Here is a 15740-nt window from a genome sequence, read left to right as displayed (position 1 = left end):
CTTAAAAAAACATGTGTAGCTCTCCTCACTTAGGGCTGTCACAACGACATGTAATTTCTGAGGACACATTGGTATTATCTGTTAGGTAATAGAAACGCTTTATACTCGATAGATAAATTAATACTTAAATTTCTTTTATTTGGGATTTCTATCTATTAAACCTTTTAAATAACTTTTATGCAAAAATGCAAAAAGAATGAACACGTTTGGTGTCAGTTTAGTGGTTTTTGGACCAATAATCTGTATGAACAGTGAAGTTTAACAGCCGTATATGTGAGAGATTGTGTGTGTACGGCGCCCGCGGTGGATCAAACTTCATGTTCAAACAAAAGCGCGAAACGCCTTCCCCTCTGCCGTCAGTCCGAGCGGACCGCAGCTCCGCGCGCACACACACATATAGGCTACACGCACGCACTGAGCGAGGGGGACGCGTGTGTGAGAGCAAGAGCCTGTGAATAATCCTCATTCCTTCTGCGACCCGTTCGGCTCTTGGATGATCCATAATAACCTCTCATAATAATCTATAATAATATTTAATAATCAATAATCAACCGGATCAACATGTCCCGCAGAAAGCAGAGCAACCCCCGGCAAATCAAACGTAAGTTACTCGGTTTGTTATTATTACTGTTATTTGTTTCAAAGCCAGGCGGAGTAAAGTTGGATGAAAGGGAGACAGATATCGATCAGTTTTTTATGACAACTGACAGTAGCAGCAGGTGCAAATGTCCTTCTTTAAATTCTCTTTGTTGGTTCGGTGTTTTTGTATTTAATGAGGCTTACTTTACAATCAATGTAAGATTTTTAACACTTGTTTGTTATGCTTTCATTTTGCACATTCTTCGTGAATATTCTTGTTTTATTGAGGTGTATAATATTAATACATGTGCTTATTTAATGCTGAAAGTTTCATATGACAACCACTGGGACTGAATAAAGTAGTTGTTTTAGATTTGAAGATGATTGTTTCAAAGCCTCGAGAGGGTCTGTTGACAGTCAGTCCATCTTTCAGTTTATTTTTATTTTTATTTGTTGAGGCATGTGGTGATGTTTTTCATAATGATGCAGTTAGTGACATTTGAAGACTTGCTTATGTTTTCATTTTGCCTTTATTTATTCTTTATGCATATTCTAGCTTTATTATACCTCACCAGGCAGATTTTTAAATGCAATTGTGTTTTTCTAGAAGAGTATTTATAATAGTTATGCATGTGTTTGTTTAGTGCTGAAAGTTTCATAGAATCACATGAACTCATTCAGTGTTTTAGTTTGAAATAGTTTTATATTTTTAAAGATGTTCAGCTGATTCTTTAAAAAGGTGTAAAGAGTGTTTTGAGTCGGTTCATCTTTTTGTATTTGGGCTTGTGAAGATGTCTTCCACGATTAACAGGCGATGGTTATGTCATGTTTTTATTATTTTACATCATTCTAGTTTTATGGTGCTTGGCAAGCATAATAAAATGCTGATTGTTGAGTTGAGTTGAGTTGTCATTCAGTTTTTAGTTCACTGTAGTTTTAAAACATTTCCCGCTTTTCTTGTAAAGGTCTCAAGGGTCTGTTTAGAGTCAGATGTGGATATCATAAAATAAATATCGCCCAGAATTCCTCACACAGACATTCTACCTGAGATGAGCTGATACAGACTGAAATATTTTTCTATAATGTAATTAGAAAAAAAAAAGAAAATGAAATAATTGCATTTTTACTCTAAATGTGTAAAACGAAAAACAATTTAGTTTTTGTATTTTTTAAATGCGTCCTTCCAAAAAGTATTTCTGTAGTCTAAAATAACTTTCATATTTAATAAATATGACACATCTCAGCCTAGAATAATCTGCAGAGCTCTACAGAGTTAAATAAATAATGTGTTTCATAAAATATACACCATCAGTAGCTTGAGCATTTCCATTTTTCAGGCCTATTTTTGGACACTGTTATCATATAGTACCTGAATATTTTCAGCACTGATGGTGAAAAAAATCAGAAAATAAAATTACAGTTCTGTCTTTTATACAATTATTAAATGGGCTGGCTATTGTTGCATTCATCTTTTGTGAGTGAAAGAGTCGAAGTGCGATCGCTGGTCAGGGCCTTTAGCAGCAGTGTGTGTGTGTGTGTGTGTGTGTGTGTTTGGACCGCAGGGAGGAAGAATGAAGGATCTTCTTTCTCTGTTGTGAAATGTTTTTTTTTTTTTTTTTCTTTCAGGAACAGGTTAAACTGAGCCAAGGGGATAAGAACAAGTGAGATAAACTAGTTGCACACTTCTGAAAGCCGTGTTTTTTTATCACTGCTCGATATTTATATGTGTGTCGTCATGCAGAGTGTGTACTAGTGAAAGAAAATGCTTCTGTTTGAGTGTGTGTATGCATGAGATGGTGTGTGCTATTTTGATCCTGTGTATTTTTGTACTTTTTAAAATTATATATTCCTTTTTGATTATCCAGTCACTTAGGTGACACATTAAGACGTATTGCAGTGAGAGTGTGAGAGCAAATATTGTTTGACTGTACCAGTGTACAGTACAGTAAATACAAATACGATTGAAGGCTTTCAGTCGGTGCAAAGCAATCTTTGCGCATTTTGTTTGATGTGGTACTTTCTATTATCTCATTCGACAAGCATGACAGCTTTTGAATAGCAGAAATGAGCTTGAGTCATTAAACTGTTGACCGAGGCGTTAGCATGCAAATCGATCTGCGACGATTTCCTTTTGATATGTCCAGGAACTGAGGTCTAAGTTATCTAACATCTCTCACAGCTCTGTTACTAGAGCGTTCATAATATCAGGGTATTGTCTCTGGCTCCGAAAGGTCACGCGGAGCCTATAGTTCCTCTCTCCGGCACTTCAGGAAGAGGAAGAGAGAGGAAGAGGCCGTCTGATCCAGTGCAGAGAGACCGAGTCATTCTAAAGGACAAAAAGGTTGTTGGGCACCGTACGCCCCCCTCCATCGCCAAAGCCATACGTTGGACGGTTATCTAAAATTGTGATTTATGCAGTATTTTAATATTTTGCTTATTCTCTCCCCTTGGGTGCTCTCTGAGCAATGATAAAAAGGCCGTGCTGAAAAAGCACCATTAATTTGCACCGATGCCTGTGAGATAGGGCCAGATAATGGGAAAGATAAGGCGGGGAGATATACCATCAGAGCCGCGATTATTACCATTAAAATTCCAACCCAGCAATCTGCAGCCGGCTGATAATTCCCTCTCCGTTTCCACCACTTTGGATGATAAGGCAAAAAATAGTCATCCACTGCTCCTTGATTAGGCTGCCTGGATATCCCGATAATACTGTGATAAATTATGTATTTCTCCTCCTTGTTTTTTGGCCCTGAAACGTTACATCTGATTCCATTTTTTATTAATATTTATTTTGCGTTAGTTTTCGTCCCCGCCCCCACCGGCAAAGCGAAGACCCCTCTCGCCCTCTCCTCTTTCACTTCTTCTCATCGTAATAAGAGTTTGATAGAGAGGTGATGGAGGGTGAGATGTTTTGTATGGGAGCTCATATCAGCGTTATCAGCTCATCTCCACGAGCGGCTGCTCACCGCTGTTGTTTTTAGCCCTTATCACCTCATGCCAATATGCCAATAAATTGGCCTGATTGTTAACCGGCCCGAGCCGGGGCCAGCGAAAATTTATGACAGGAAGAGATGAAAATATCGCTGATGGAGCACGATTAGCTTCGCAGGAAAGTGTGATGTCTCAGTCTGTGCTGAGGAATGCCTGTTGGTGCTTTTATAGGCAGGGCAGATACACAGGTTGGCGAATGGAAAGCGTGCCCTGTGGTGTAATTTGTCTGTAAAATAGCCATTCGAGTTGCACATGTGGGGTTGGAGAGCAGGCGGGGTGATAGGTAAAGCCTTTCTCCATCTGTTTACGCTCTCTGCAGCTCTTTACACTTCTTCGTGAGATGCTAAGGCTTTTCTTTCAGCTTTGTTTCCAAAGCCAGTGAGCTGCCTTGTTTATAGGTGTCATGATTAAAACATTTACATTTATGCATTTGGCTGACGCTTATCCAAAGTGACTTGAATTGCATTTAAGGTGTGCATTTATCAGTTCATGCATTCTCTGGGAAATGAACCCATGACCTTGTATAGACTTTGAGACCTAGTAGGCCTGTTTGATGTTTTTGATGCTGCCTGTCTGCACTTTGTTACACACTGCTCTTTTTGTTGTAAGGGTGGCTAAAAGTTTTAAAAGTTATATTTTTAGGCTGATTTACCACAGTGGTCTAACAGTTTTCAGTAATATTACACTAAAAATGCTGTGTTGTAGAGTTGTCAAAAGTACCGTCTTTGGTACCAAGTCAGTACTGAAATTTTAAAAATGTGACGCTTTGAGTGCTGTTGAGCGGATTCGTAAACACCTCTGATTGGCCATTGTGTTCACGTGCTCATCAGATATGTCTGTGATTGGCTTCAATGATCAGCGCTTCAAAAACGTTGTAAATAATCATCTAAGACGCTCTTCACTGAGCGCTTACACAGATACACACGGGAGCGTTTGAAAGAAGGTGTCTATCGTGGACCAGTTCGCTAATACTTTCAAACGCTCCCGCTTTCAAAATACTTTCAAATTCAAACACTTCCGTGTACTTTCAAGCGCTTCTGTGCGTTGATCATTGTAGCCAATCACAGACATATCTGTTGAGCTCGTGAACACAGTGGCCAATCAGATGTGTTTATGAATCCGCTCAACAGCGCTCAAAGCATCACATTTTTAAAATTTCAGTACTGACTTGGTAACGAAGTCAGTACTTTTGACAACTCTACTGTGTTGTTTCAACCCATGTTTGGATTAAATATGGACAAACCCAACTGTTGGGTTTGAAAATTGTATCTAAAAATTTAACCCAATAGTTGGGTTTGTCCATATTTGACCAAGACATGGGTTGAAACAACCCAGCATTTTTTTTTAAAGTGTAGGCATACGATACCCTAACAAATTGAATACTTCATATTATACAATAAATTTTAGTTATTTTACTGGTCCTCTTTCTTTTTCTTTATTCTATTAAATCAATTTAAATCCTATAATTATTTAATACCTTTAAATAAAAAGGAGCATTATCCTCTTTGTTTTCCTCAATATTTGGTCCCCCCCAAAAAAATTTATAGAATGGAAGTCATTTTGTCACAATTTATGTTAGCAGCGCTACACAAATAGCACTCACAATTGTTTTCAGTAGAGTTTGGCATTAGCATGTTTTTGTTTGGATACAGTAGTACATATTTAATTAGATTAGACTTTGTGTTTACTAATCAGCATATTGTTTTTCACAGAGCTTGTCGCAGTGCATTCTTATCCCTAATGAAAGATCCAAGGGACGATCATGCTGACAGCAGTTTGTAGTGACCTAAAGTCATTCATTTCAAACAACTGTTAGCGATTTCACTTTATGCAAATGAGCAGCAATGTCTTAAAATGCTGTTTAAGTAGGATGTTCACTAGGTTTTGGAACAAAACTCATTCAACAGCATGGTCAGGAGCGAACTGTTTCAAACCTCTTCGAACCTTTCTGAATCTCTTCCAAACCAATTCGCACTGTTTCTCAGTTTTCAGCTGACAAAGGAAACACGTCTGACTGAAATAGCTACTTTAAAAGTGTCTTTTCAAGATCCAGTGCCAGTCCAAATGATTATTACGCTCAATCTGAAGTATAGTGAGGATTTGCCAGCTTTCTGTGCTGGAAAATGATAGTCAGAGATCTCGGGTGGAGGTTTGTTGTTGCTATGTGTGAATGTATGTGTGTAATCGACTGTCAGTATGACTTTATAATGAGTGTGTGATTATCATCTCGGCTCCGCCCAGCAGATGGTGATGTCATACGAGAGCTCCGTCAGGCCTATCAGGTGACACGTCTATCTCTGGATGGGGTTTATCACAGACTCAACTTATAATGGTGCAGTGAGAGTGTTTGCTGACTTGGCTGCCAACATGTCAGTGTGTGTGTGCATGGATATGTTTATGTTGGAGATGAAACGGGTGGTGTGTGTGGTTTGAATTCTGTGGTTTACCAGTCAGTCGGTTTAGTATATTCTGTTCTATTTTTATGCCCTTTTGTTTTATCAAATTATTGAATGTATATGGAGCTTACATCTTTGTGTCTGCGGTCTGGTCGATGTGTTTCATCATCAGGGAAATTCTGACGCCGTAAGACTGTGTGTGTATTGTGTTCTTGTGGACTGCAAACCAGCTCAAGCATTCATTGGTTTTGGTGGAGAATATCATTGTGGTAATAATGAATCTCCTCTGAGATGACTTTCTCATACTTCAGACTTTTTTTTGTTATATTCCACTGATGAAAGTGTGTAGTTTTTTTGTGTTTCTCATAGATTTGTCTCATGACGAATGGCTGCTGGATGCCAACTTTCCTTTTCGACATCTGTTGGCTGCCAATAACAGCTTGCGTTGTTTTGCCTTGTCTAAGCTGAAGGAGCCATTTGACTCCACAAACTTATAGAAAGCAAATGCTCTGATGTACAGACAATAATTTTAATCTTCTGCTTTTATCAAGTACACAAATGCAAATACTCGGTCGTTGTATTGAAATCGTGTGGTTGCATTCAAAATACTTGCGTGCATTCCTGGCTCTACCAAACCTCAAGCCTGGACGAGTTACAATCAAATATCTGTGCCATTACACTGGATGTGTTATACATAAAACTAGCTATGAATATTGACTTTAAAGGGATAGTTCACCCAAAAATGAAAATTATCCCATGATTTACTCACCCTCAAGCCATCATAGGTATATATGACTACCTTCTTTCAGATGAACACAATCAGAGATATATTTAAAAATATCCTTAGTCCTCCAAGGTTTATAATGGTTGTGAATGGGGGGCTGTGTTTTGAAGCCAAAAATAATGCATCCATCCATAATAAAAGAAATCCATACGACTCCAGGTGGTTAATAAAGACCTTCTGAAGCGAAGCGATGCGTTTTTGTAAGAAAAATATACATATTTAAAACTTTATAAATTTTATATATATATATATATATATATTATATAACTAGCTTCTGGTGGGTAACCGTAAGCAGAATGCGCAAGTCGATTTACAGTGGAAGAGTATCCTTTGACCTGACGCACAACGTAATGACAAACGCAGAGGCGACTTGCGCATTCTGTGTACGGTCGTCTGCCGGAAGCTAGTTATTTGAATTTATAAAGTTTTAAATGTGGATATTTTTCTTACAAAAACGCATCGCTTCGCTTCAGAAGGTCTTTATTAACCCCCTGGAGCCGTATGGATTACTTTTTTTATGGATGGATGCATTATTTTTGGCTTCAAAACGCAGCCCCCCATTCACAACCATTATAAACCTTGGAGGACTAAGGATATTTTTAAATATATCTCCGATTGTGCTCATCTGAAAGAAGATAGTCATATATACCTATGATGGCTTGAGGGTGAGTAAATCATGGAATAATTTTCATTTTTGGGTGAACTATCCCTTTAAAGTCAATATTCAGTATTCTGTTTAACTAGTTAGTAGCTGATCTGAAACTTTGCATAAAAATTCACACATTTCAAAATAGAAATACAATGTTACTTTAAAATATTCACAGGATTGAAAAACATTAAAGCAAAAGATTTTTTTTTTTTGTATAAAATTGAATATCTTTTTTTATTGTTATATGCTATGATATTTTGTACACATGAAATGGATGAAATACCCTTCTTTTATTTTTTTTGTCTCATTTTGTTGACTGTTTTCTTGTTCTCAACTAGAGGTTTATCATGTTATTAATAATAATAAAAAAAACATTAAGAATAATAATTAAAAAATCTAGAGAAGCTGTTTTAAAGGCATTTTCAAAAATGAAAACTTTGTCATCATTTACTCCCCCTCAAGTTGTTCCAAACTTTTATAATTTTTTTTTTTGTTCTGCTGTACACAAAGGAAGATATGTGGAAGATCTCACCAGATCTCACCCCCCATTGATTACCATAGTTTTTTTTTTTCCTTACTGTGGTAGTCAATAAGGAGTGAGATCTGCTTGGTTACAAACATTCTTCCAGATATCTTCCTTTGTGTACAGCAGAACAAAGAAATTCACACAGGTTTGGAACAACTTGAGGGGGAGTAAATGATGACAGAATCGACATTTTTTGGGTGAACTATCCCTTTAATGAAAAATTACCAGGAAAAAGAATGGATGCATTTCTGAACGTAGAACAATCTATGGGAAAAAAGAGAAAAGAAATAGTTTACCTTAAAGAGAAAACTGACTGTAAAAGAACTGTTAATGTTAAAGTTTACTGTAGCGCCTCTTTTGCATCAATGTTGAAAACGCAACACAACATGGGTTGCATTATGAATTAAATTCAGAACAATTTCCAAATTCAACATGTAATCGAGCATGTGCAACTAGAAGCTTTTCGCAGCTTTGTGTTTATGTGCAGTATCAGTATACATAGAGCATGCTTCAGGTCTTGTTATTGTCGCTGGTTGTCTGAGAAATAAATTGATCAGCACAGTTGTTTCTTTTGTGAGAGTTTCATTGAGTAAGTGTGTACATAGAGTGACCATCTGCATTTCCTGGGAGGAAAATACAAATGTGTGTACAGAGTTTGAACATCCATCATTCGAGAAGAGGAATGCTGTCATTTCTGACTCTCTGAACATTCCCCTTTTCCTTTTTTCTCTCGCTGTCAGTTTGTCTGTCTGTCTGTCTCTCGCTGTGTTGGAAAACAGTCTATGATGCATCAGGGTTGGCAGTTTCAAAAGGTGGAGGTCATTTCCTGCCAAAGTTTCCTCTTTATCTTCCTTTTTCCTGAATTCCTCACTGATGATTCCAGAGCTGACAGTTTGCCTTCCTCGGCTGTGATATTTGCACAGAAAGAAACTCTGTAAACAATATCTCCATCTCAAGAAAGCAACTCATCAGTTTACAGTTGTCACTTCAGATTCACATTAGTTTTAACCCTGAATCATTAATTCTCACAAACCTGTTAGTTGTTAATCATTCAGTTTTTTCCTCACAAATGATGAACTTGATGAAAGGAATAGTTCATACAAAAATGAAGATTGTGGCTCTTCCTCATGTTGTTCAAATCAAAACCTAAAAAGGTACACAAATTATATGAATATATCATGTAAATGATAGATATATATATATATATATATATATATATATATAATTTTTTTTTTTTTTTTTTTTTTAAGAAATAGATTATTAAAATGTTTTTAATCAGCAAATAAGTTGATCAAAAGTGACAGAAATATTTTGTAACATTATAATGTCTTCACTATTTCAAATAAATGCTGTTCATTTGAACTTTCTATTCATCAAAGAATCCTGAAAAAAAATATCAAGGTTTCCACAAAAAATATTAGGCCACACAGCTGTTTTCAACATTGATAATAATAAGAAATGTTTCTTGAGCAGCAAATCAGCAAAATAGAATGATTTGTGAAGGATCATGTGACACTGAAGACTGGAGTAATGATGCTGAAAATTCAGCTTTGCATCACAGGAATAAATTACATTGTAAAATATATTCAAATAGAAAACAGTTCTTTTAAATTGTAATAATATTTCACAATATTACTGTTTTTACTGAATTTTGATCAAATAAATGCAGCCTTGGTGAACATAAGGGAATTCTTTCAAAATCAATTAAAAATGTTTCTGACCCCAAAGTTTTGAACGGTAGTGTACATAGTCTGAATGACTCATTTGAGTTATTTCATCTACTTTTATGGTACGTTTTTTTTGGTTGGTTTCCTCTTTTCTGTTTGACATGAGGGTGAGTAAATGACTTTTGGGTGAACTGTCCCTTTAAGCCAACTTTTTCCTTTCACTCTGTCTTGAAGGACCTAACAAGATCAAATCGCAGAAATTGTACTTGACTAATCTGTGTCGTCTGTTGTTTAGTTTATTTAGCTGTGATATCAGTGATCAGACTATTGAGCTCCAGGTAACAATTGACTTTCAGCCTTAGAGTTAATAGCCTTGTGTCTTGCTTGTACAGATCGATATTCGTATTAATTAATCAGCGCTATCGGCCATGCGATCTGGTTCTGTTTGTTGTTACATCAGCGCAATATCAATAGGGAAAGTGTACTCCCTGATCGCCATGGCAACTTCATCGCTCAGGTCAAAGAAAGTTTATCTTATCTTGCTGCTGAGAGTGGCAAACTGCTTAGAAATCTAGTTTAGACTCTCAGATCATCGATTCGGCCCTTTCTGTCTCTCTCTCTCTCTCTCTCTCTCTCTCTCTCTCTCTCTCTCTCTCTCTCTCTCGCCGGCCTCATTTTGATCAAAACAGAAAAGGAAGGTTGGAACATCAGTATTTAAAGTCTGATACTGCATGCCCTCAGGAAGGAAAAATCACAAATGTGATCTCTTTTACATCTCAATTGTTTCTCCAAGGCACCAGTGAGACCAAAAAAATAGAGGTTTTATTTCTTTTGAGAAAAAGACCTCAGTAATCTTAAAGGGTTAGTTCACCCAAAAATGAAAATAATGTCATTTATTACTCACCCTCATGCTGTTCCACACCCATAAGACCTTCATTCATCTTCGGAACGCAAATTACGATATTTTTGTTGAAATCCGATAGCTCAGTGAGGCCTGCTTCGCCAGCAATGACATTTCCTCTCTCAAGATCCATTAATGTACTTAAAACATATTTAAATCAGTTCATGTGAGTACAGTAGTTCAATATTAATATTATAAAGCGACGAGAATATTTGAATATGAAGCTTAGGAGTGTTATGAATCTTTCGTGTCGAATCAGTGGTTCGGAGCGCCAAAGTCACATTATTTCAGCAGTTTGGCGGTTTGACACGCCATCCGAATCATGATTCGACACAAAAGATTCATAACGCTCCGAAGCTTAATGAAGCAGTGTTTTGAAATCGCCCATCACTATATAAGTCGTTATTTTGTTTTTACGGGTGTGGAACAGCATGAGGGTGAGTAATAAATGACATTATTTTCATTTTTGTGTGAACTAACCTTTTAACATTTTTCTTCCTGAGTTTCATAAGAGATCTCAAACTGTTTTCAGATTAATCAAGATACTAAAGTTTGTGATTAAAAGTTAGAGATCTCAGTATGAATTCAAACATTCAAATCAATACCAAATGATCTGAGATATGCTATCAATGTTTATAGCACTCTGTATTTGTATTTAATGATGATCCTGTATTTCAACAATTGTCTCAATATGTTATTTTTAATTTAAAGTGCCCATTGTGCTTTTTTTTTTTTTTTTACATTTTACCTTTCATGCAGTTTGTAATATAGCTGTTTGTGAATGTAAAAGGTCTGCAAAGTTTTTCAAAGTGCACGACAAATAAAGTTATTGTCTCTTAAAAGAAAGAATCAGTTCTGATCTGCTGAAACGAGACATAAGTAATTCCAGTGTTGCTTCCTGTTACCAACGTAACAATGTAACAAATTTGCATAATGCCAGCCTATTGTTTTCATTGGCTGCCGCAAACGATGTCTACTTTGACCTTCAAACACTGTAGTTGTAGCTGAGGCCCAAAAGAGTTTGGTTCATGTTGTTGATGTCTAAAAGACACTGTTTTCTACACTGTGAATCCACGTCGCAAAAGATCAAAAGGTTGAGGACTCACACTGGAATTGATACGGGAAAAAACGATGGCATCATTACTGTTCATATCAAGTGCTGAGGAAGCCTCTGGAGCTGAAATTGAGATATGGTAATCGGCGTATCATTTCCGACATGCGCTGTAAGCGGTAGACCAATCACAACAGACTGAGCCATCAGACCAATCAGAGCAAAGTAGACCAATCACAATAAACTTTGTGCTGAGCAGAGTAGGCTGGGATTTAGAGAGACTGAATCTTTGAATGAACTGTTTCAGGCTCTTTGAGAAATTAGATGATGCTGCAGTGTATATTATGAGAAAAAGAAAGTGTCTTTTTTGTTTTGTTTTGTTTTTTACTTTTAATGCATATAAATCTGAGATCGCCGAAACAAAAGTAGGAACATTTAAAACAACATAATGGGGGCTCTGCTCACCAAGACTTCATTTATTTGATCCAAAATACAGCAAAAACAGTAATATTGTGAATGTATGCAAACCCGTAAGCTGCACATAAGGCCGTTTTTGCATTAACTTCAAAATCTAATTATAAAATTAAGATTTACTCCAATTCATTGTTGAAATATAATCATTTATACACAGTGGCTGTCATTTTCATGACTGATTTATTTAAATAATATATAAATAATATATATATATATATATAATGAGAGAGAGATAGAGAGAGAGAGGGGCTAATACAGTGCATATATTAAGCGAAACAGTTCATTTCTCTAGCGAACTAACAAGCTGTGGACTCTGAATGGCTTTTCTGAGGTAAATGCTTTGTAACATATTGTTTACAAGCTGTTTCATTGTGATGTCTTTCCGCCATTGACACACTGATTGAACGATTGCATGAGATAAGACCGTTTTAGTAAATTGTACTGTATCTTTCAACATACCTTCAGATGTTCATTCATGTTTATTCTGTAACTAGTATTAAAGAGGAAGAGATGATCGCGTACACTCGCGCTCACGCTACCGTTTAAACTGAGGCGCCTGTACAGAGATCTGTCACGCCACATCAAAATGCGTCAAAACGGCATTTTCTGTTTGAATTTCATGATTTCGTGGACAGAATTTGAAGGATGACACTTTGGGCCTGTCCACACGGAGACGAGTTTAGCTGTATATGCAAAAATTTTGTATTGTATAGGCGTTTCGTCCAGACGGATCCGTTTTCAGAAGGTGCAACTGCTATTTTTTTAAACCGGGTACCAGAGTGGATAAATCTGAAAACGACGCCCTTTCATTTTCGTGTGTACAACCAATCCATATATTTTGTGAAACGATGATGTCATCACCCCACGTGTCGACCCTAGTCAGACAGTGCTAACAGCACAAAACAACAACAACAATAGCGGACTACATGCTTGTGTTCATGCTGCAGAAGCTACTGAGCCTATTAGCTTTGCTAAAAAAAAGCTTTATTTCTAAGCTTTACTAAAGTTTTATACAGCGCACAAGGTTATGCGCATGCTCCAAGTCTTATTCTCCATTTTTAGTGTATCCCTGTGGCAGAATTACAGTGCCACATACTGATCTGGCATGTATACTACATCATTTTGAGTCGGTTTCAGTGGTTTTGTGTGTATGCAGATATTTCTTGAGACAAGGAAAAAAAAACATTGGATAGGGAAAGCTCTGGCTTTGTGTGGATGTAGCCTTTGTTTCTTATCGAAAGTAGCAAAACACAGAGCTTATTGCGATTATTGGTAGTTAGTGGTGTTTAGGCTACAACTCTGTATTCGTCATATACTGCTTTCGTCTTATCCACCTGTCTTTGTCCATTGTCTTAATTCACCGGGAAATTGTTCCCAAACAGGAGACCTTAAAGTTGCAATGTATACATACTCTTATGTTCATACTTAGTTCAGCCGGCATACACACTCTTATGATTGTCTTTAAAGTCAGAGCAGTGTTTATCTGGCACAAAATAATTTTTAAAATTTAAATCATTAAATTTACTTGAAATAAAACTTAACTCATTGAAAACATAATGATGAAGATTGAGGTATTTTCATGCTAATGAGAAATGTAGTAGCGTAGCTACTTTAAGTTAGTTACTCTCCAACATTAGTGCAGCCCATCTGTGGTGTACGACAACTTCTCTCTCTCTTTCCCACTTATTCTCCCAGAGGTCCCAGTTGTAGCCCAGTTTGTGGTTTGGTTCCAGCATGGTTATATACCTCATCAGGCTCAGAATAGCCCCCAGGGATCCCAACACAGATACTCGTGTTTTCCCCCCACTCCTGCCTTGGGGACACAATCGCTTCATTTACCACTCTCTATTTGGCCCCTGCCAAAAGGGGAAACGGCCAAAGAGAGAGTGAAGGGGCAACATCATGAATTCACTCATTTCACTCACACGTCTCCGTCACCTTGGCTCCGAACATTACCGGCGTGGAGATACGGCTCAATTAAGTGCGTTTCACGGGTTAGACCACCAATCTGCCCGCCAAAATTTTATCAGCGGAAATCTTAGCATGTAATGAATATGGATATTGACTCGGAGATGAACACAAACACACACTCCAGTGCTTCTCAGAACGAATGAGACTTTAGCCAGTATCAGTATTAGACATAGATTCAGGAGCCCAGAGAAAGATTGTTTCTTTCTGCGACAGAGTTCATGGTTTTATTTAAATATGAACTTTATTTCTGCTTGATGCATATGTTTAATTGACGTTCCAACCTTCCAACATTTATTTGGGGATTTTTATGAGAAATATTTGCATTCATATTGAGGTATTTGACTTTAATTGCAGGCCTAGGAACCTTGGGAAATCTGAGCACAGTTTGAGACATTCTTTTCTGAAGAAATTTTTTTTTTAACCCTTCCAGTTCTACCTTTATTGGAAAATCTCATCTGAACTGGAGAGGAGAAACATGTGAGATTGAGTCTTTTTCTCAGTAGAAACATCTTTTCTTTGCATTCAGTCATTCTCATTGTCTTAGAGAAACATTTGAGATATTAAAGAGATCTCATTTTTGTGATTTCCTGTTATCTTTGCACACAAATTCACTTCTTGAGCTTATGATGATGATGTTACTTATTTTTCGCTCATATTAAGATACTTTACAGGGAATTATTTCTTATACACACTGACCTTAAGCTGGTGACAGAAATATTGAAGTGTGAGTTTCTGGCAGGAATTAGTGCAGCTTGTGTGTATCTGATGGAGGGGTTTGGGCATTTCTCTGGCATTTCTTGGGAAACATCATTAAGGAAAAGGTGCTGGGGAGGATTAAACATCAGGCCTTTCACTTCAATTTGTACATCAGTATTTCCTCAAGCCTGTAATATAAAGCGGACATCAAGTTTCAGACTGGCTGGAAAATCACTGGAGACAAAGCTCTGGGAAATAAACAGATCAACAATTTATGTCAGATGTGTAAGAAATAAGAAGTAAACCTCCAGAACATGTTAAGGCTTTAAGGGCAAAGCTGTGCATTGATTTGACAGGACCGCATGTCTGAGGTTTGTCATGATGTGGACTTTCAGTAAAACCCTGTTTTATCCTCTGATTTGGGCATATCTGCCCTTTTGCGTGCATATGTTACAATATACACAGAAAACATAAACCAGGATTTGGCTTTAATGGTATGGTTCATGCAAAAATGAAAATTCTGTTCTGTTTACTCACACTCATGTTTACTTCTGTTCTGTTTACTCGTGCTCCAAACATGTGTGAATTTCTTTCTTCTGTGAAACAAAAAGATATTTGAAAGTAGATGAAAAGAGTCTGTAAAACTCAAACCAAAAAATAAGAAATTTATAATAAAATTGTGTGAGAAACAGACCAAATCTCTATCTATCTATCTATCTATCTATCTATCTATCTATCTATCTATCTATCTATCTATCTATCTGTCAACAATGGGGGGTGGACATCTGTCCCTTTAGGGGGGTCTGAGGGCATTTCAATGTATATGAATGTGTATTTGTGTATACATGTGTGTGTACATGTAGGTGTGTATGTTTGGGATTTGCAGAGGCACACATTTGACCATCATCAACTTTCTTAAGCCACTGAAACAGAATAACACATGGGTCAAATGATAAGAGAGGCAAAAAATATGAAAGTGCTGATTGATTGATGTCTGGCTCTGCGTTTGACAGCGAGTTTCGGATCAGTGTGTTTGATTCCCTCTCTCAGAT

The 15740-nt window shown here is 37.0% G+C and overlaps 1 protein-coding gene across 4 annotated transcripts in view; it reads left to right on the top strand.

The window, feature by feature from the left end:
* Positions 1 to 344: 344 nt before the first annotated feature.
* Positions 345 to 15740, top strand: part of zfpm2a (zinc finger protein, FOG family member 2a) — a 184424-nt gene continuing 169028 nt past the window's right edge. For 2 of the 4 annotated variants that reach the window (XM_051866229.1, XM_051866228.1), the window contains exon 1: positions 347 to 601. In XM_051866229.1, the coding sequence (XP_051722189.1) occupies positions 562 to 601 (40 nt within the window). In that variant the 5' untranslated portion in view covers positions 347 to 561. Of the gene's footprint in view, positions 602 to 15740 lie in introns of all 4 variants that reach the window. The other 2 variants (XM_051866231.1, XM_051866230.1) reach the window with 2 other exon arrangements.

The sequence above is a fragment of the Ctenopharyngodon idella genome, chromosome 16 (assembly GCF_019924925.1).
Source record: "Ctenopharyngodon idella isolate HZGC_01 chromosome 16, HZGC01, whole genome shotgun sequence".
Lineage (NCBI taxonomy): Eukaryota > Metazoa > Chordata > Actinopteri > Cypriniformes > Xenocyprididae > Ctenopharyngodon > Ctenopharyngodon idella.
This window is presented reverse-complemented; position numbering and strand designations above follow the sequence as displayed.